A 22,410-nucleotide genomic window follows, 5' to 3' on the forward strand; every position below is an offset into this window, starting at 1 on the left:
AGAAAAAAAAAAAAACTATATAAGCCGAGTGTGTGTGTTCATTCTCTGTCCTTCACCTCTTTCTTCACTGTTCTTACAGCCAGAATTTTCTCAATGATGTTGGCCTCATCCTCAGGTGGTTCCTGAGAGACAGAATCAGAAGATTAACTACTGAAGCTTAAGGCTGCAATGCAATGCAAAGGTTTTATTCAAACAGGCCTAACACTAAGACTCCAAAGCAACAAACCTTTGCAATCAGATAAACACCAAAAATGTATTTAAAAGCTATAATTATTAAGATATTAAATATTATAAAACCTTAATGATAACATAGATATAACAAAACTGAGAGGAAAAAGTAAGAAAGAACCAGATGACCATCTATGTGCTTACCTCAGCCTGCCATGCCAGAGCAGTGGCATTGAGCGCCGCGATGCGACCGGCTCCAAGAACTGCAATGGTCTCTCCGTCATCATCTACCACCTTAAAGTCCAAATCTTCGTTGTACTTCCTCCTTTTGACTTGTCGTCCCGAACGTCGCTTCTGCAGAAGGAGGGGCAAAAAAAAAAAAAGAGAGAGAATACGAGGAGAAAAAAGGACAGAAGAATTAAAAAGAAGGCATGAGGAAGTATATCTACATGTAAACTAAAGAAAAGAGAAATGATTAAATGTTTATGCTCAGCGACTGTGTATCAGTGTTACTCTTACACAATGCAGATACTGCAGTGAATGTAAGAAAGAATGCTAAGCTAATTAAGTCAGGTTGACACTCCGATGTGGAAATCTTGTCCATTTTATTTTGTGCCTTCAAAAATGTCTTTCCAGTCAAAAAGAGAAGCAATCTGTAAAACTCCACCTGACTCCTGAAGCCCATCCGATTTCTCAGTGACACGACGACTTTTATCAACACATTGCTCTCCTGGATATTTGAAACACACTGGTGTATTGGCTAGCTCAGACTCTCTCCAGCTGCTACAGAGTGCTGCTGGAAGACTCCAAATTAGCACCAGCAAAATAGAGAAGCATTACAGCAGCACTAGCATTGACATTCTGTATGCCTGTCAAATACTGAATTGACTTAAGCGCTCATCTGCCTCCACCCTACCTCTAAGCCTTGTAGATCCTAGAAGAACTGCTTCTAATTGCGGACTGCATCGCACAGTCAAATGTTCCTTCCTTAATGACGCAAATCTCAACACATGCTTTCAACTTGTGGTGGCTCTTGTTTATTTAATGGCCTTAGACATTTAATCCTGTTTTCCATTTTGGTGGTCTGTGCACCTATTTTTGACATTCCCTGTTTTTTTAATGTGCACTCTGTTCAGCTCTGGTTGTTTTAAAAGTGGTATATAACTAAAGACGAAAAAAACTGCTAAGATTCCTGCCATTAAGAATGCTACTGATGTTCAGAATATCATCAAATTGACCCTTTATCCTTTGTGTAGGTTTTTCTTTGTAAATACTGTGATGACAGCCTTTTGTGTTCAGCCTCTATCCAGTTTTGCTGTGCACTCACTGCATTATCCAGGGGGTCTTGGCTGTCCTCTCCACCCATGTTAATGGCTGACATTGAGGTAGTGTCATCACTCTCCACCCCCTCCTGGACAGCCAGCTCCTGGTTTCTCCTCTTCCCCTTCTTCTTCTTCTCCACCGGCGCTGCGCCAGGATCTCTGTGAGGGCAGGAATTCTGATGAGTAATTCGCCACTCTAGTAGCCTGCAGCAGCATTTTCTCACTCAGCGGCTGGAAACTCTGCTGCTCCCTGAGGATTTGTGGCAGACTGGTTGAGGAAGTTCTTTCAGCTCTTACTCTTTATGCTAATATGCAGAAGTACTGTCATTTCCTAATCACAAAAGACAACCACTGATTGATCACAGATTACAACGAGACTGCCCAACTGCTACCTGACAGCAAAATCAGAGCCTGAGAAATGACAGTAAATGCATTGTTTGCAACATTTTAATAAAGGCGTTAACGCAAAAGAGCAAAGTGTAATGTTCAATTACTTGAAATGATAGGTCCCCAGCTTCAAGCACTTACTAAAACTACAACGAACAAATCATTTCTTTTTGTTTTCACTTTGTCAAATCAAATTGTGGTATGATGGAAATCCGTTGTTCCCCTTTTTAAAAAATGTTATCCATCAGAAATGTCATTTTGTCTCATTTCTACTTCTGTAGATTTCTCAACATTTTTTCACAACAACTGCAATAAAACAATTTCCCTTTGGGGAACCCTGATTTTTTTCTGACTCCTTTTATTAATGTATAGAATACTGCCATAAAGCTATTCATTTTAAACTAAGAAGGGAAGCAACATAAAAATTTTGACATTCTCGAGCAGATATTTATTGCCTGTCGAATGAGCAATCAAGCATCGTTGACACAAATAAAATAAAAAAATACAAAATAAAACTTTAAACAAAATGTTGACATGCAGTATAAGTCACCTTTTGGAAAAAATTACTCAATATTCCACACTTTCTTCTGCCGCTGACTTTACAGTATAACAATTAAATGCTATTAAGTCAAAAATGCAGCTGACACATGAACTGCTTATGGTGACTAATGATTTAGGATAATACTGGCAGGCAGAGTCCAAGGCGCAAAACAGATTCATCTCCTGCACCGGTTAAAGACATTTTCTCTCTTTTGCACAAAAACTGTGGCAAAGTGAGCAATAAGAAAAGACAAAAGCAGCAGATTAAGATGGAAGCTGCACCACATGAGGCTTTTCTAATCTTCCTGTGGATGGTTTTATTCGAACAACACATGACGGATACCAGAGCATAACCTGGAAATGACCCCAAGCCAGAAGAGTTCACAAGGTCTTCTTTTCATTACTACAGTGGATCTTCTCTCTCTCTCTCTAACATTTTATCTAGTTTTCTCCTCTCTTATCTCCACTCTTCCTTTACATCATTATCCCTGTAGCTTCTCATCCTTACTACCCCACTCCCCCACCCCCGCCCCTTTCATGGCACTGATCATCATCTCTTTCCTACATTCTCTTCATAACTTTCATTGGCAGCTTCTTCTCTTCTCACACTCACTGGTGTTTTTTTCCCTTCTTTGTCTTTCATAACTCGGCTGCTTCCTTTCTTAACTTCACATCTGTTGCCATTTCTGTCCTCCCTCATTCATTCACAATCCATTTCTTCCAAACTATTTTCATCATAAATTTCTGCTTGCACATGTACTGCTTTTGTCTGAGAAACCTGCTCTTTCTCTGACACCATCTCCTTTCTCTCATTCACATTACAGCATCATAACCTTAACTCAACTTGTCACAAATATGCATTCCAGTCTACACCAATCTCTTGAGCTCCAATCTTTCTCTTTATCCACAACCCAATAGTTACTGCATGCTGCTGTGACACATCTAAGATCATCCTAGCACAAATGTAATTCACAAAGAAATCCTGTCTAAAGTCTGCCATTCTTTCTTAAAATAACCAACAGTAGCCACCTGAAAGCTAGGTCTGAAAATGGCAAAGTGCATAGATGACAAGAACAAATAAAAGCCTGGCCGCAGACACAAGCTGAGGAAATACAATCTGGTACAGCTGCTGTTGGGTATCGTACGCATGCTAATGCTTTACAATAAAAGTTCCACTAAGAGATTAAATGGTTCCATCCACTTAAACAGTAAGGCTGTTAATATACGAAAGGGTTACAGGAAGGTCTGGTTAAGTTCAGAGTGCAGTTATTAATGTTATTTAAAATGTACGCGTGCATCTTGTGATCACACTTCAGTTACTCATCAAAATGAGTTTCTGTATTAAGACATGAGAAATTAAGCTGATCAAACTTTAATACAGGTGTGTTCTGCAGGTGAGCTAAATAAAATAAAAAAGCCTGATTACTATTTGAGGATATAAAATATGACAGTAGCAGCATTTGTGGCAGATGTGTCAGTGCTCCCTCCATCTACCCTCCAATTGCTCAGCTTTTAAAAAGTGAGCTGATTAATAGAAGGGGGAATAGCAATGACAGTAAAGGAAGAACAGCTAAGGTTGTCAACTGCAATTAAACAGTCTGTTATTAAGGTATATGCATCTGTATCATATTTATACATCCTCATGTGCTTATAAGAGGTTTGTGAGATAAGACGTGAATAGCATCTCTGAAGTGATGGCGTGGCTGATAAAGAGAAACATTTTATCAGCTTGCATGGACGTGTTTGTTTATCTTCACATTAAAATTAAGATTCAAACACATTTCCAAAGTTAATTAGCTTTCAAAAATTCACAAATTCCAGAAATCACCAGCTTGACTTTAGTGGTTTATTTTGCAAAGGTCAAAACCTTACTATGCATTCATGATGTCCTGGGTCTCTCTTTAGTATTTCTCCTTAATGTAGCTTCAAAGTGAAATATTTGTAACCAAGGAACTGCATTATTTGTTGCACACGACAGGTTTACTGCCGACTTCCTCGCTTTACCCCATTATTGTGCACTTCAAGGGGTTTTCTAGTGCGGCCTCTTTTCTCTACCTTTTTTCCCTATAGCAATATTCTCCTTGTAAATTCTTCTCTCCACCCATGAATTGTTAGCCCGTCCGAAAGTCTTACCTGGGTTTTCGACCCCTCTGTTTTGGCGCTGACGGGACTGGCGTCTTGCTGTTCGCCTGACCGTGGTTCTTACCATGGCTGTGGGCGGCCTGGGTGCCGTGTGCCCCCCCTGGGACTTTTGTGTGGACTCCTTGGGTAGGACGAGCTGAAGAGGATTTGGAAATTTGTGAGTTAATGCAAGCTCTTGTACAGGACAAGCGGCGGTGGTCACACTTCCATGATAACTTTAGTCATTCTTAAACTGAAGCTGATTTTTCTTTTTCTTTTTTCCCCACAGCTCTTTTGATGCACATGTATTAATATTAGTTTGCTAGGGCCGTTGTATGGCAACGCCCTGCATTCTTGAACACTGTACTTGGCTGGCAAGCAGGCTTACATTTACTAAATACCACTAAACAAAAGTACCGTAATTGTCGGGCTATAAGCCGCTACTTTTTGCACAAGCTTTGAACCCTGCGGCTTTTAGTCAGGTGCGGCTTTTCTATGGATTGTCCATGATTTTTGTCATATCGTAAGACGATTTGTTTTGTGTGTTCCGCTGTTGTACGGCACTACGTTGCCTGGCGGAAGGATCGGGGTTCAAGAGTGGTATGTTAGTCACATGTCCGTCCGCCAGGCAACGTAGTGCCGTACGAAGTAGCGCGAAAAACAAACTTCAAAGTAGCGGTACGCGTTCAGCGGGAGGCGTGGATGATGAGCGGCGATAAACTTGCGAAAAGCAAGTTATGCCCAACTCCACCGGTGGAATCTGACAGCGTGGAAAAGTGCGAAAACATCCACGATCACCAACGGATTTTGAAGGGCTGGACTGCTGCATGATGGAGAGGAGGACACCGCCACGGCCCTTCAGAGGGTGTTCGACTCTGACACTGACAATGAGGATTTCTTTGGTTTTGAAAGTGACAACAAAGGAGAGAAGCGGAGAGTGGATGACGAAGCCATCCTGAGCCTGTTTGTATCCGACACTGGAGGAGAGGACTTTGGTGGTTTTAGTGCGCAGGAAGAAGAGAAAGATGGTGGTGAATGACTGACTTTTCTTCTTGTTAAAGCTGTGTCACTGCACCTGAGCCTAAAAGGTAGTCCGAATCTATTTTTCTGGTGTGCTGTAGGCTACTGTTATGTACTACATGTGCAAATATGTACCCATAACTTGTTTTTCAAAATATTAATAAAAGTGATGTCTCCAAACAGCCATCTCTTTCCTGACAATTCCCTTTGTGCATATTCTCTTACATATGATAAGTCAACATTGAAACACCTGCGGCTTTTAGTCAGGTGCGGCTAATGTATGTACAAAACAGGATTTTCCCCTGATTTTAGCTTGTGCGGCTAATATTCAGGTGCGCTTTGTAGTCCGGGAAATACGGTACCAGAAATATTGACATTTTGACCTGATGGTCCAGCTAAGCGATTAAGGGGTCAGTACGTTCTTTTAATTCATCATAGGCAGAGCATGAAAATATTAATATCTTGGCTAAATTTTATACAAACTCAATAATTTTCAGGACTTAACACCAAACCCCACAAACATGATCCAAAAGGAAGAGTCTGCACGCTGATGAAAATAATCTTGACGTAGGCACAATGTTCTTATTAACCAAGAATGTCAACATCACCGTGAATATTCACCCACGGGGGAACATGTGGGGTTTTTTCTTGTGTTGTTTGTTTTGTTGTTGTTTGGTCGCAAAAACAGCATTGAGAGTATACACTGTCCCCAAGCCAACAGTGGACTGTCAGCAGCACTGACAAAGAATCCAAAATGCAGCTTGTAGTTGTTTCAATAATACATATAAATTCTATTATCCTACTTTCAGTGTCATCTAAGTCTATTGCTGGGTTTGGCATCATCAAACATGCACTGATATAATTCTTGCAGAAAATCTTTTTCTGTTCTTCAGCTATTGAAAGAATGCTAATACACCCACCCACACACGTGCAAACACATAACCATGCGTACTCGGTCTTAATTAAATCCAACAATCGCATTATAATAACCTATATTTATGCTGACATGTCTGATCATGATTTAAGGACATTTACAAACAGGACAGGCATCATCCTCGCCTGCCAATTAGTCCTGAACTGTTCGAGCTCAAACGCCTGTTGTCATCACATTTTTAAGGTTTTGTTCTTTGGTTGTTGACAAAACACAGAACGAGACACTCATTCACACAGACTTCAAAGCAGCAGAGGTTAGCAGACAGCAAACACTGCCACCATCACATAAGTAAAGCAGCCTGGGTGTATTTTTTTTTAATTAAAGTTACTACTGGTACCATCATTAGACATTAAGAAGCTGTCAGCGGACACAGCCTTGAAAAACGGCATGTGGCACATCAGAATAAACACTTTTTGCAGATGGGATAAATTAATAAGCTATGAAGAGGTAGCTTAACCTAAAAGTATTTCTGGTACCAATTAACAAGGGCAGTAATATTTAATTGCCTAGTAAACTAATCATGCACATCCCTACTGTAGGTAAAGCAAACTACACTATTAAAAACACAATCCAAAACTTCTTGCTGTCACTACCACACAAACAAAAACACTTGACACTCTTCAAACCTTGATTCGAGGGTACAGGAGGTAGGACTTTGACCTTAGGTTTTCTTCCTCTTTTGCCAGGAACCTTGACAGGCATCTGAGCCGATCCCGGGGAAACGGCGGCACCTGACGTTTTAACTCCCGACACATTTTTCAGCACCGTCTCACTCTCTGTCCTGCCCTCCTTTCCCTTGGTCCTGCGCTCCTTACGCTCCTTTCTCTCCTTTCCCTCCTTGGGTTCCTTGCTCTTTCTCAGGGAGACCACTATTGGCTCCCTCTCCTCCCTTCGTTTCTTTGGTTTGCTGCTCTCCTTTTCCTCACACTCCACTCCTGCTTTCTCCCATTCCCTCTTGTCCTTTTTCTTTCGTTTCTTCTTCACCCTGCCTCCGCCACCTCCATCATCCTCCTCGCTCATAGAGGAGGGAGGCCGTGGCGCTCCTCCGGAGTGCTTAGCAGCGTGGACCCCGGATGTGGTGCAGTGATTGGATGTCACCGTGCTGCCCACAGGGGTGAGGAGGCGGAGCTGGTCCTTGGTGCCCACAACCAGGTGTCCCCGTGGGATTGTGGGAGCTGTAGTTTGTGCGTTGCTGTTTTGGTCCGAGGAAGAGGCTGCTGCAGCGGAGGCCTGAGGTGGTGTGTGCTTCAAGAGGCCAGTGAACATCTGAAAAAGAAGAGTGTGTCATAAATACAGTTGATCATTATACTGTTCCTTATTAACTAATAAATTCTACTCATCTCTACTTTACTGCTTGGTTTAAATTCTTCTCATGAATACCTCCTGAGCAGACGTTTCAAAGCAAAAGTCCTCCAAAACAGCAGAGTGTTGAGTATGTAAAAATAATTATCAACCTCATGAAGACATGTGACATTAAAAAGAATGTCTGTAGCATCAGACGTGCAGAGAACTAACACCCAACTCGCCAGTTCCCTTCAGCCCTGTGAAACTTTGCATTTTTCAGTTCGCTGTTTTGCTCTTAACAGCATACAGCTCAACTCTTTTGGTTCACTTTCAACACATAGCAAAAATAAATAAATAAATAAATAAACGAAATAAAAATAAAACACTGCTGTTTATTTTCTCTATTCAAATAAACATACTGAAGCCAAATAGTATGGGAAATATTCTTCAGAGTCGGTGGAGATGAACTGAGGAGAAAATTAGACAAAGCTTCCAATAATGGTAGTTGATTAATATCGAAGAAAAATCTGCCGTTTGCAACAACCCTAATAAGAAAATTCTCATTCAGTTCCTGGTTTAATTCTCTCTCGATCCAAAATGCCTCCGGAACACAGAGTACTTGCTTCAAAATCATGGCCTCTCTGCACGATCAGCATACATTTCAGAAGGCCCACTGAATTTTGCACGCCCAATGTCTCACACACAATCGTCTAGTGAAGGCCCTTCAGCAGGTGTCTACGTTGACAGGAAACCTGAGGAAGCCAACCTTCATATATGATGCCTTCCACCTATCAAACTCTGGTCGACTTCACGGCCCTCTCTTCCTCCTACCCAGGACCAACTACCACACTGATGTTCTAGTCAAAACACTCTTGGACTTTAACATTCAGGTCATTTATTGACTCTTAAATTAGTTATTACTGTGCAACATCTGACCTTTGGCTTTGATTCACTACCAGGTGTGTCACAGCAAACTAAAACTAAACTTAACATCTTATTAATTGTTTATTTGTTTTTAGTTAAAATGGACAGACAATCCCCTACTTTCCTGTCCTCTCTTTACTGTATCTATCAAATAAAGCTGAAAAAGGCCACACACACACACACACACACACACACACACACACACACACACACACACACACACACACACACACACACACACACACACACACAAGTGGCTACTTTTAAACATGTTTGTTTTGTTTTTTTTGTATGTTAAATCGGAAAATGAGTAAAGTTGTAAGTAGTGGATAGCGATACATTCAGAAATATCCCTAATTTCGGAATAGATCAAACCATGCGATGTTGCGAGGACATTGTGACACCACATATTCCTAAATCCTCATTCTGAAACAGTCAAAAATGCAAAGTCCATTCAACAACACTGCTCCCAACTGCTCAATCAGCACAGCACTCTTCCACTCTAACCTAACAGATCCAAACGTGAATTATTGCATCATCTTTAAGCAGTGCTGTAAATGTCAAAAGGGTCATTTCCATCACGGCTATATCTCTAACATTAATGGAGAATAGATGAAGTTAGCTTCATTGTCCACCTCTGATTATGACATCAGGTTGTCATCTCATTGAAATTAGGTAGGAAGCGAAGCTCAAGTATGCTAATAAGTCTCTTGTGACTGCATAAATATTGGCAACCATAAATATTCATGACTAGTAGGTGGACCTCAAGGTCAGCATAACATGTGGGCAAATTGTACCTATCTGCTAAAATCAAAAATGCAGATAAGATGTTCCAAAATCCGTTGGTTACTTTATATCAAATACAAAGAGATTGCAATTTCATGGGGTTAAACACAGCTTGTACTAAAGTCTGCAGTGCTTGATTGAGGCATTTCTAAGGTGTTGCATCCAATGATGAACTCCAGTCTACAGGAATATGATGGCATATTGCTCATATTTAGCACAAATCCAATTTCTCTATTGTATTATCACAGCCAGTTCAAGAGCTTTAACAAGATGTTGCCCACTCTGTGACTCTGCAGCGTCATAACTAAACCTAACAGTTGCTGTGAACTATTAGATATTCAAGATGGTATTCAGCTAAGAAACAAATGAGAACTTCATAACTTAAAGCAGTCATATAAAAAAGAAAGATGCTAGATATTAGAGATTTGTAATTGAGATAACAAACAGGATAAACGTAGGACATTTTTGTACTTTAAAATAAGAAAAAATAATTTATTACACCATCCACCAATGTAAGGTTTATGGCACCACTGTGTTTTGGAAAGTACTAAAATAATTTCAATAATTAATTTTATGTTATAGTTCCTACCTTCTGCTCCGGCATGATGCTGAATACTGAGTAGAAAAATATACTTTGCAGAACATTAACATGGCACAGAAAATCAGAACATCTGACCAACGTGATATAACGTTCCATCGTAGCATCAATTCCTACTTTGGGACATTTATACAAAAAATTGTTGCCATACTTTATACACCAGCACAAACTATGTGTTTTGTGAAGCTATGGTGCCCTTTACTCACCAATTATCTCTGAGTCCAAATGCAGGTTTGTGCTTAATTAAAGAAAAACCCTGAAGGGATTGCTAACATATCATGCACAAACTTTACCTGCCAAGCTATCCAGGTATATTATAGAGTATATTTGGCAACCAGGGAGCTGTTCACCAAACATCAGTGCTATTAAAATAACACCACTCACTGCCTTATAAGGACTTTTTTTTAACTACAAAGAAATGCTGCCAGTATCAGAGGCAATGATTGGGTAGATGGCTAAGATGGAACAATAGAATAGAAAAGCCCTTTATAATCATTGTACATGTATAACAAAATACATGTGGGTAGACACAGCGGCTCTGCATAGCTGAGGTTGTGTAAATAATGATGTAAATTCTTTAAATGTGACACTTCATGTGCACTCCTTTAATCCAGAAGAATATTGAAAAATAGCTGGTCAGTATTTTTGTTCAGGAGGAGGCAAAAGCTGGGTTAGGGATTAAAATCTGGACAGGTAGTAGCAAATTAAACTTCCAAAAACACACAGGGAAACGCTCCACCATTGTCATCATCTGTGCAATTAATTTGTAGACTTCCAGCATTGCTGTAGTCACAGCTAAACAACCGGAGACGACAAAGAAGAGATAGTTGTAGCCAATGAGAATGAATAAAACGCAAAAGAAGAGGAACGTGAATAAGCAAGGGCAGAAGCAATAGCTGAGATCATCTGCAACTTTAGCTGAAATGTACTCATAGTAGAGTCGTTGCAGTGAGTTACACTGAAACATTAAGAAGAAAAGCATGGAAAAACTAAATGTATTTATTTACTTATTTATTTCACTGAATTGTTTATTAATCTACACCATAAAAACTGAACATTATTTTTTGCACGTTAATGTAACAATTTTGCATCCACATCATCATAATGAGTGGAAGGTGTACTTATTTATAAATTGCTGAAAAAGACTGCTAACACTTAGGTTTATGATGCAAGGATGTTTGGTTCCAGCTGATACAAACAGCTATTGTCACAAGTCTATTTATGTCTGTACCTGCACTCCCAGAAGTTACATTTTCATAGAGCAGTAGCTGTTGTCTATTAGCTTTCTGCAGTGTGAGTTATTCACGAAACGCATACAATATGTTAGCTCACATTACAAGATCTAATTAATCACATTTTACAGATTAATCACCATGACTCCATGTTCAGTGAGTTAACAATGCATGTAAACACAAGGCATTTGGTTAGTTTGTTCACTAACAATACCAAGAAGTTCCTTTAGATAACATGGGTGTCCTCGTTCTTCACAGAAAGAAGCACATATACAGCAATATACTGAATATACTGCACTTGACTTAGATGTCAGTCTTGCTTACTAAAAGCATTTAAGCACCTCAAACGTTATAGAGATAATCATGACAAGATAGACGCTTTTTAAATGTTCCCCTTTTTTAAAACATAACACCAAATGCCAATTTAGACATTTCCTTTGCTTTTTCTGCGGTACAGAAAATGATATCAAAGTATGACTCTATTACTAGTGTGCATAGCAAACTATGGATTTAGTGCACCATTACGCCCCTATTCACTTTAGATATCAAACAGTTTTTATTACAGAAACATAATCCCCAAGACAGATGCCCTGCTGCGTCTTCACTGCTTTTCATAAGTGCTAGTTTTAATCAATTAACCGGGACTCCCTGGGGAGGAACAACTAAATTTAACAAGTCAGAGCCTTTGGTTTAGAAGTTCAAAATTTGATTCATAAGAGGATTAGACCTGAAAATGCACCCAAAGCATTTGTAGTCAGGATTTACATATGGCTGAAGATGAAACAGTCCCATTACGCTTGCTGGATAGGACAATACAGCCTAATCTATTCTGTAAACAAAGTGTGCTGTGACAGAAAGCAAACCATTCAAGGGAGCAAAATAACAAAAAACACATTTTTCTAATGAATAACAACATCACATTTGTTACACTGGCATGTATACTGGTAACAGACTAGTGGGTTTTTTTGGTCCAAATAAATGAAGACATTATTATTCAAGCATGGAAGAACATCATCTACTTGAAAAAACACAAAATAAACAAGGTTATACTTAAACTAGCAATAATTCAAAAGTTGTTTCTAAGTTGCGTAAATGTATAATAAATATTTTTGCCATAAATATTAAACATAAAGATTGTATTAAGATTCAAAAGGTAAAAGTAAGAAAAAACAAAACAATTATTTTAAACACCGAACCATAGAAAGATTGGAGAAATCAAATGACATCAATTCCACTCAGCAGGGGTGAAGTGAATAGAGAATGCAGTCCTGGACTTTTCTAAGTAATGAGTGTAAAATTAATTACAGAAAATGATCAGTAATACTACACATTTACAATCAGAGTTACAGACAATGTTTTTAGTCACTATAAATATTTAACTACAGTGGGTATAATCTGTTGAGTTAACCCCTGGCAATGGTAAACCTGCAGTGGCACTCTAGCATTGAAACACCAGGGTCAACAAAAATATTGTTACTTTAAATTTATTGGCACACTTGACAGCGTCATTTTCTCTTCTCTTGGTTTTTTGATGCCCTGCCAGCCACAGTGTTTTTGTTTCTATCCACATTTCAATAATTAAACAGATATAATGTTGAACACAAGTGCTCTATATTACTTACCCAAGTGTTACACTTTAGGTCTGACAGCAACTGCTACCCGCTATTAAGGATTACACCAGGCTCTGCAGCTAAGATAACCTTTTAAGTATGTGTACATAGAGGCTATTTCTCAGTGTTAGGGAAAAGTAAAGACCAGCTATCAGAAGAACTATAACTTACCTACAGAAGGAGATCAGTACAAACAAGCCAATGAGAATAGTACTGACTAAATGATGATGCTGAACAATCATCAAAGCACTAGTTTAAAATCCAAACACAAAAAGTAAGACAAAAAAGTCCTCACTATCTCTGAAAAAGAAGCAGCTTAAGAGGAAATCTTTGGTGTGGTGATAACAAATCAAATGTTTGCTACAAGCTTTTCATCCACTACAGAACAACATGTTCTGTATTAATTATTTAGTGCAATTAAAATCAATAATTATTCATGTGTTGTGACTTGAATATAAACTTCCCATATAATAAAAGCCAAAATTCAATCTCACCTTGCTTGTGTGCTATATCCACCAGCTGTGTTCAAGTGTTCACTACACATAAAGTCCTATGGACAGCAGGCCCTGCCATATGTGGCACTGCTGTTTGTGTGCTCTGTCCATATGTAAGTAATTGGAAAGACTGTACATTGCCCATATGTTTCTGCACCAATGTCACTAACACAAGCTGTACCACATTTTTGCACTTGGCAAAGGAAGCGATTGTGTTCTGAAAATGAGACAGCGCAGACTCATTATTGTGATTATGTTAAATTTTGAATCAGAAAGGTGCCGTTCTGAATGCAGCTGATGAAAATGTAGCCTGACATACTTCAGGGGGCTAATAGCAACAAGACAGACTTTTCAAAGCATTGATTCCCCCAACACACCTACGTACACATTTGATGGAGGCTTGTCAGAGGAAAGATGGTGTGGTTCCTATGACAGCAAAGCAGAGGGAGTGGTAAAGGGTTTAAAACTGGCTGTAGCCCTTTCTGACGCTCTTGACTGTATTTAGAAAGTGGAGAAAATGGGCACATGGTCTGCAGAGAAATAACCTCGCCCGGTCATGTGAATGTGGAATGACCGAGTGACATTCGCATATGTTTGCGTCTGCATCCAAATCCTCGTTGAACGGACATTTCTGCCTGAAAAAAAAATGCATGGCACTCAGACGTGCGTTTAGCCAGTGTATGCAATACATAGAGCAGGTGCGTTTGTTTTCATAACTGCAGTTTTTATGCGGTGAGAATTGAGTTTGACTAGCCTTGTTTCGTGATGTCAATGCAGATGTGCTTACTGCTTCTCACACAGGTATGAGGAATCATCCCAATGAATCACACACACACACACACACACACACACACACACACACACGCTGAGCGGCCTAGTCGCCAGTGGGCTTGAGGAGGGGGTATCAGGGCCGTTGCCATGGAAACTGGCTCTCTTTGCCAAAGCTGCTGGGAGAGGGGAGGTGAACGTAAACACGTGGTCACCATGGTAACTCTTTCGTTGCTGTCTGTATGTCTGTACAGACCGACAGCCTCTCTGATTCTGACGTCAGCTCATACATCAGAAGCTTTTTCTCTTTCTTTTGGTCATTCAGTCTTTAGCCATTTTCATTTCATTCTTACTTTGTCAGCCGGTATATCTGCATGTGTAACTGCTTAGAGAGCAGGGAATTCCAAGAAAGCTATTGTTTTTCGAAGATTTAATAGGATAGATTTGTGTCACATATTTTTTTTTTTTATTATTATCAAGGTTGCACAATTTTATATGCTGAGCTGAGTTTCTACTCAACTTTTCACAGAAATCAGAGCAAGTCTTGAGTCGTTTATATAAAATGAGGCAACAGTTTAGGTAGCAAAGCTGAAAGTAACAATTATTTATTTGATAGTTTTCTTGATTCATCAATTGTTCATGTTTTAAGAAAAAGTATTTGTCATGTGTGCATGTCTCACTAGCACTGCAAAAAGTAGTTAATTAAAAGTAGAACTAATAAAGCTGTAAAGCAAATTGTTGTTAGCTGGAAATTAAGTTAATTCAATTGGTGATTCAGCAAAGCAACTGTTTAAATAACTATTTCATTGATATGAAATGTTTTATTTTCAAATCCTTTCATGTTGTCAGGAAAAATTTTATGCATCAGTAGGTAAAGACTTCTTTTTATTACCTATTTTTATTAAAAATTACCGGCTAGGTTGGCTAATCAGTTCCTTATTTAGTCTCTAGTGATGAATGGAAGACATCAGCTCGTTAAAGTTTTCTGCAGCTCTGACAGGTAAGCCCACCAGAGAAGAAACAGCAAAGACAAACTGGGTAAGATGAAATTAAATTTCAGTTTGTGTTCAACTGTCAACACAAAGGTAAAATGCCAAACTCTGGTGCATTACACCATCCGTTTGTGAGAGTTTTGCCTACAGGCTGTGGTTCTCGTCTTAAAGGACAGACCACGCCTAACAAAAAACCACACAGTAAAGTCAACTTTTCCACCGCTGCAGAGAGAAGAAAACTGTAGATGTGATCAGCAAAGGTCAAGAGGCAAAGAAACAAGAGTAGGCTTCTACAGAGTCCCTACATGACATGAGTGGCAAAGTAATATATCTAAGTCCCGGGGTGAGATACCCTGGAGTGAAAAATATGAAGTAACCCTCGGCTAAGGTCAACTGATAGCCATTTTTGCTTAAAAGTGCAAACGGGTGTTAACATCAAAAGCTTCAACAAGCAAGAGAGGAAACTGGACAATTTTAACTTTTTCCACAAGGTAAATTGTCAGCATGAGTATTTTCCAATGCAGGCATGTAATAACATCAGTATCACAAGCCAACTATCAGCCTGCATATTGATAAATATTAGTGTAGCTTTTATTGTTAAAATAGATAACAATAAAAACAGAAATTCCTGTAATATGAACAAAAGAATATGACTTATAAACTGATGGTTTCTGTGTTGCTGCAATGATCTGTGTGACACTGTCACCGGTCATGTCTTTGGGAGCTGTCGATGCAAAAAGACTACCTACCACTCATGTGCCAGTAAACTGGATGACAGTTTTGTGCACTACAGCATGTCGCTTGTATTGAGTCCCACACGTGTTAAGCAGTTTCACATACATTTCTGTCTTTTCATGATATCCATCGAATAAGATGGACAACTTTTCCTTTTTTTTTTTTCTATTAAATTGTATTTTGTAGTGTGTGGAACCGATCGGTGTACACAAACCCACATTTGGAGAATGTATAGCCATGTATGCAAGTCTGCCTTTTAAAGCACAGCCAAAAGATGTCTTCAACTTATTTTAATTGGTGAAAAAACAATTATGTCCTAAAAGTAACGCCCCGCAGTAGAACTACTTCCTCCAGCTGTTCCGCTTTAGCGACCTCAACAGGTCTGCTGTGATGAGGAATAGTTGCACAAACACGATATTACCAGGTCTTTTGGTTAATGGATGGCTTATGCATTTCAGTATATGAAAGTATGCTGGAAAACAAATTACCAGAAAGAAGAAACAACATAATTTCAAATGATAATATTTATAATATTTATTAGGGCTGGGCCATATCATACCGTTCACGGTAATACCGGTATAATGTTGGGCAACGATAAGAAAATGAAATATGGTGATAGAATATGGGTAAAACGCACATCTGCAGTGCCTTTGTTTTCATACGCACATGGCGGAAAAAGCATGGCGGCGACGAAGAATGAGAAGGGCGAAAGTGGATCGTTGAATGAAACAGATGAACCAGAATTGGTTTGTAAAAATGTTGCAACTTCAGTGGTGTGGAACTGGTTTAGCTTTCGTCCGTCAGATACACAACAAAGCACTATTTTTGGTAGAGCATGTTAGCGGACCGTCGTTATTACCGTGTTACCGCACCGCTCGATGGATTGTCGGAGTATTACGGCGATCGTAGGCAGGAGCCTCGGAGTGATATGCACTGTGTTTAATATTTATAGTACTTTTTGGTCATATCGCCCTGCTCTAATATTTATTTTAATTCAATTTATTTAAATTTTTTATTTGAATCCAGGGGGGGAATCTAAAAAACTCTTTTGACAACTTTAAATAGATTTCAGTCTAGAGATAAGAAGCTCTAAAAACATCAGTCTGGATTCTGCTTGGCTTGATTGGACCTTAACAAGCCTTACAGGGCTGACCGCCACAAGTGAAGAGTTATTACTTATTTGCGTTTCCACAAGAGCAGTGGATTTTTATCCTGCGCCCAGTGGGTTTTATTCCACAGATTGATTGAATCTGGGATGCAAAATGTAAAAAGAAGAAGGAAAAAAAAAAAAATGGTACCAACTTAAAGGGAGCGCTTTGCGGAGTAGAAACCCAACAACAAACACAGAGTCAAAGGTGCAGGATTGAGCAGCCACTAAGCTAGACAAAATGCTTAAACTAAGATAATATTTTATCCTAGTTTGAAAAAAAACCTGGAAGTTTAGTGTGGGGCTCATCTGGTCTGGTATTTCTTGAGGGTAATAATTAAAAACAGCAGTTATTCATTTTAAGGTTTGACAGGAACATATTGTTGTTTCTTTCCACATCTCAGAATCAGCTTTTTTCAATTTACACGTGGAAGAAATAATAAAGTTTTTCAAATCTGTGCGCAATGTGTGAAATGATGAAGGACGCGGGCAGAACTAGGCCACTCACTGCAGAATGAGCAACACAAAGGAATTACCACTCATCAAGTAGGCCACATTTGCATGTTGCCACAAACTTCACCTGAAACAACGACCATATCACAAAGCAAGCACATCTCTATTAACTAAACTACACCCAATAAACAATGATCAGTAGATCACAAGTTTCCTGTGCAGAGCATACTCATTACTTCACTGAAACTACACGTACACAAGGAAGACAGTTGCATTATTTTTGAAAAGTCATTAAATTTAAAGCTAATGTGTCTGCTTTGAAATTATAATGACCTAAAAATCCTACAAATCAGTGATAGCCATCTTATGTGATCATTCTGCAGCAAATGTCATTTTCAAATAAGTCCTTTTATAAATACAGACCACAGAGTGTTTATATATGCGCATTAGTATTTATATAGTATTTCACTCCGCATACACCTCATACAATGTGTGAATGTGCCTAAGAACAGAAAGCATTAAACCTTTATCAGATTAACCATAATAGTGTTGTGCTGCAAACACACAAATTTGCAAATCTGTAAGTGCAGCATAGGAAACAAGGTTCGGTGGAGTGATTTGCAAAGCAGCTAAGAGATGTGCAGCAACTGCAGGTAGGTTAACGCAAATTCATGGCCTGCATGAAAGCTGAGCTCAATTACCCAAGTTTCTCTGAAACAATGTGTATGAATTACATTCAATGACAGGAAAGTCAACCTGCCACTAAGCAAAAACCTTATAATCATATAAAAAAAAAAAACTGTTTAAAGCTGTTAAAAACTGTTCTTACACTTGGGCAAAACTTTGTTTTAAATCAAATTGTTATAACAGGCAAACTGTTAGTTACACAAGTGAGAGTTCTCAGTTTAATGAAGACTGGGGTAAAAGTTGAATTAAAACACAAGATCCAAGATTCAAGTTAAGATCCAACTTCTTTTGTCTTCTGTGTACTTCATTATTCATTTGTTTAATAAAATCCCTTGTTAGATCAAAACTGAATAAATAGATGCATGGAAACGCAAAGCATCATGTGAGGATTAGACCTGTAACACATTCTCATCAGGTTTGAGGCTCAGAAGAATCAGGAGCTTTGTCACTCACACCTCTAACCTCAGATGATCTGAGGCATGTAATCACTGAAAATACTTCCACGCTCAGCTCGCTCCACCTTCATTCCCTGTGCCTCTTCATATAGAAAAAAAGCTCAGACACAGTTATGGGTAACCTAGAAGCTAAAATTAGCTGCTAAGCTAACCCAGGATCAGTAATGACCTGAGCCGCTGCCATCCATCTTCACAACAACATAGCAACAGTAGCCCTCCCCCCGACGCACACGGGTACACACACGCACACAGCATCATGGCATCGTGTCATGGTTGAATGTGCTTACATGACTGACTACACAGGCGTGCACACAGACATTAACTGTCTTCCTCACTCCCACACTGGCACTCCATGGCTCAATGTGCTTACATGACTACTACATGGACATACATGCCCGTTTTAGACACACACCACCACACACTCATTCGCACACACACACACACACACACACACACACACACACACACACACACACACGCATCTTCACGGTTCAATGTGCTTACAAGGATGACTACATGCATAAAAAATGCACGGTTTTTCTCTTTACACACCGTCTCCCACTGTCCTCACACAAACACACACACAGCCTCCAGTGACGTGCTGCAGTGTAGCAGCCTCTGCCTGTCCAGTAAAACCAACCAAACACAACTGAAGGAGGCTGCAATCACACGGCCTATGAATCAATAATACTGCCCCGCAAATAAGCAAAACACACACACACACACACGCGTGCACATCTATCTCTCTGTCACGAATATAGACCACGGGTACTGCAGTCTCATCAATGCTCCTGCTTCCTTTCAAAGATGGAACAACAGGCAAAACTGGTAAATGTGACAAACACTCAGGCTAGGCTAAGCGCTCTTTCACCACTGCTCATCTTCGTGAAAGATTAGACATATGAACAATGAGGGAAAAGTTTTGGCAGTAAAATTAAAGATGCCTTTAAAAACAACGTCGAGATCAGGGTTCCGTCAACTCCTTGAGTTGACGTCATGATGCAGGTTAAACATAGCAGCTATTCTAAGCATTGACTGCATCTAAAATGTTCAATAGCAGTTCAAAAATTATTTCAATCGTTCTCCAGCTCAGTCCATGCTAAACCGCTAGCCCCACCCATTCCTATCTTCTTTCCCCACCAGCTGGATGACCAGGTCGCAGTCGCAGCAATGCTGAATACCGTTAACTTGCCTCTCATCCCCAGAGACACTTCAAGTCCACTGTCGCAGATTGCAGCTGGTGACAGTAATGCCGGTGCAAGCTGCTGGGCCACTCTGACCTGAACCTACAGCAGGTGAAAACCTGTTCATGTGCTTCTGCACAGCTAATCAAGGATACACAGTTGTCCATCTTAGATATGAGACCCAGTAGAGAGGGAGTTGACTATTACTATTAATTGCCATTCATTTTCAAAAAACATATAGTGTTGTTTAAGTCAGTATGGGTGTGTCTTCTTTCATGTACAAACCTCACTGCACTATCACAAAAATCTGTGGGAAAACATGAATTTAGACTATCAGCACAGCACTGATACTATATTTCAAAAAGTGATACAATCAATAACACTGATCGATATATAATGCTAAAGATTCTAACAATGAAGATACTCGAAATACAATTATTTTTACTAAAACGTGGACATGTAATTGGTTTGAAGAACTGGTTACAGGTGTATCCAGCTGCATTAAGATGAATATGGCTTCTGTCCACTGTTAGCATGCCCTTGAACTTAAAACTATACTAAAAGATTTTTGACTAATTTAACTTTGTAGTCTGGTGATGCCAGACTACATGTTGGAAATATGAGTGTGTAACTACACATCCTGTTTTAGGTTCAGTAGCATTTTGGTCTTCCTTACACACCCTAATGGAGTTTTAAGGCACTTGATTATATAAACTCTACCCACGCAGATTTTTTTTCTACACAGAAAACTTTATGCTTTAGCACATAAATGTATTTTATCTTTACAGTTTTTAACTACTTACAACTTCTAAATAGGGAGAAATTCTAAATAACATCCATGTAAATAACTTCTATCAGCTAAAGTAATACAGGTTTGATGCCTTTACTATATCAAACGCGATAATGTTTTAGTCACACCCCAAAGGTCTGTTCTGATCCAAGAAAACCTGTCATGTGTAGCATTTCTGTGAGAGTAGAAAAATGTGCTTTCAGCGAATGAAGAAACTTAGAATAAAGAAAGGAGACTCCACCAAAATGCTAAAGGAAGGGAACTCCAGCTTAGAGGACAGCCACATTCTTGTTACTCCCTATAAAACTAAATAAATAAATAAAGATGGAAGGAGGCGCAGGAGGATGGAGGGCTGCAGACGGATCTTTCAGCTGCTTGGGAAAGTACAAAAATGATCAAAGTGACTGAATCTAGGCCTCACAGACAGAAAAGAATTCCGTCCTTTCTTTGCTTTACCTTGAAGTGCAGATATCACGGTTTCATACACTTGCTGATTCATGGATTGTGATGGTGAAAGAAAGAAAAATAAAAAATAAAAATCAAGCTTCAGCATACAGAATAGTTCTCTTTAAATACACTTGTCAGATACAGAGGAACTAAACCTGGAATGGTGCCATCACAGCTACAAATCATCATCTTTTATGCACAGCTAGAGCTGTTATAAATTTGTTTAATTATTAAATAAACTATCAAACTGCACAACTACTAAAAACTAAGATTTTGAGAAAGGTATTTTCTGTCCATTTATAGCAATGCATAGATTGATTCATACTGAAAGTAACCAGTTAAAGGAAGTTAAACGTCATGCTGTTTTGTACTGCTTTTTAATTACTTCAGCTGGAGGCAGATTTTCTTCATTAAAATAACTGTGGTAGTGTAAAGCTACAATAAATGTTTCATTGTCCAAAATCCTATGGCGCTAACTGTACTTAATTTGTCATTTTCTGGGTATTTGCAACAGTTAGGGCTTTAATTGACATGGCAGATAGTTCTATGGTGATGGTGTAATGCTGGATAGTTTGGGAAATTTTCCCTGTTTAAAATAATGCTGGACGTTGTTTATCCAGAATAATATGCTTGATTTGAATTCATCTTTTTGTAGCTATTTTCATTTTTAGTTATCACATTTTAGGAAAATTCCTTTTTTTTTACCTTTTAGAATTTGCAGAGAGCTCAAATGCTAGATTTAAAGCAAACAATCAATGTGTGACTGAGGTGTAGACTTTCAGCTTTAATGCCAGTTGTTTCACAATAATATTACATTAAGTGCTTTAGAATTACAGCCACACATAGTCCTCCATTTTTAATACTTAGATGAAAATATCTCGCAGTCAGCGATTTCCTAAAATCTAAAATGGTTTGGCTTTTTCACTATGCTTTGGGTCATTACCCATTTGCTCTGTGAAGCACTGTTCAATCAGTTTGCCAGCATTTGGCTGAATCTGAGCAGAGTGTATAGTTTTTTAAATTACTATATATGTGCTACAGGGAGGTTTATATCTTTATTAGGTATGTGTGTTTTTGAAGGGATGCCAAATGCTATCATTTTTTCTGTAAAGCAAATTTACCTTGCCTATGGGTATAAATAAAGTTACCTTGAACCTTGTAAACTTCAAAATTCATACTGCTACCTCTATCAGCAGTCACATGAGAATTCTGGTTACAATACAATAGTATTCTCCATACTTTTCCCATCATTCTGATGCAAGTTCATCTTAATCTTTGTTCAGTTATTTCCAGAACTGGACAAAATCTTTTTTTTTTTAAGATTATTTGGTC

General features: G+C 38.9%; 1 protein-coding gene across 3 annotated transcripts in view; it reads right to left on the bottom strand.

The window, feature by feature from the left end:
• The window catches only part of chd6 (chromodomain helicase DNA binding protein 6), a 99,241-nt gene that overhangs the window by 43,497 nt on the left and 33,334 nt on the right, over nt 1–22,410 (bottom strand). For all 3 annotated transcript variants that reach the window (XM_080891462.1, XM_080891463.1, XM_080891461.1), the window contains exons 3-7: nt 7,119–7,758; nt 4,551–4,695; nt 1,496–1,649; nt 373–522; nt 57–122 (exon numbers count right to left, since the gene is read on the bottom strand). In XM_080891462.1, the coding sequence (XP_080747588.1) occupies nt 57–122; nt 373–522; nt 1,496–1,649; nt 4,551–4,695; nt 7,119–7,758 (1,155 nt within the window). The remainder of the gene's footprint in view (nt 1–56; nt 123–372; nt 523–1,495; nt 1,650–4,550; nt 4,696–7,118; nt 7,759–22,410) is intronic.

The sequence above is a fragment of the Rhamphochromis sp. 'chilingali' genome (genome assembly GCF_963969265.1).
Source record: "Rhamphochromis sp. 'chilingali' genome assembly, chromosome: 9".
In the NCBI taxonomy this organism is placed as follows: Eukaryota; Metazoa; Chordata; class Actinopteri; order Cichliformes; family Cichlidae; genus Rhamphochromis; species Rhamphochromis sp. 'chilingali'.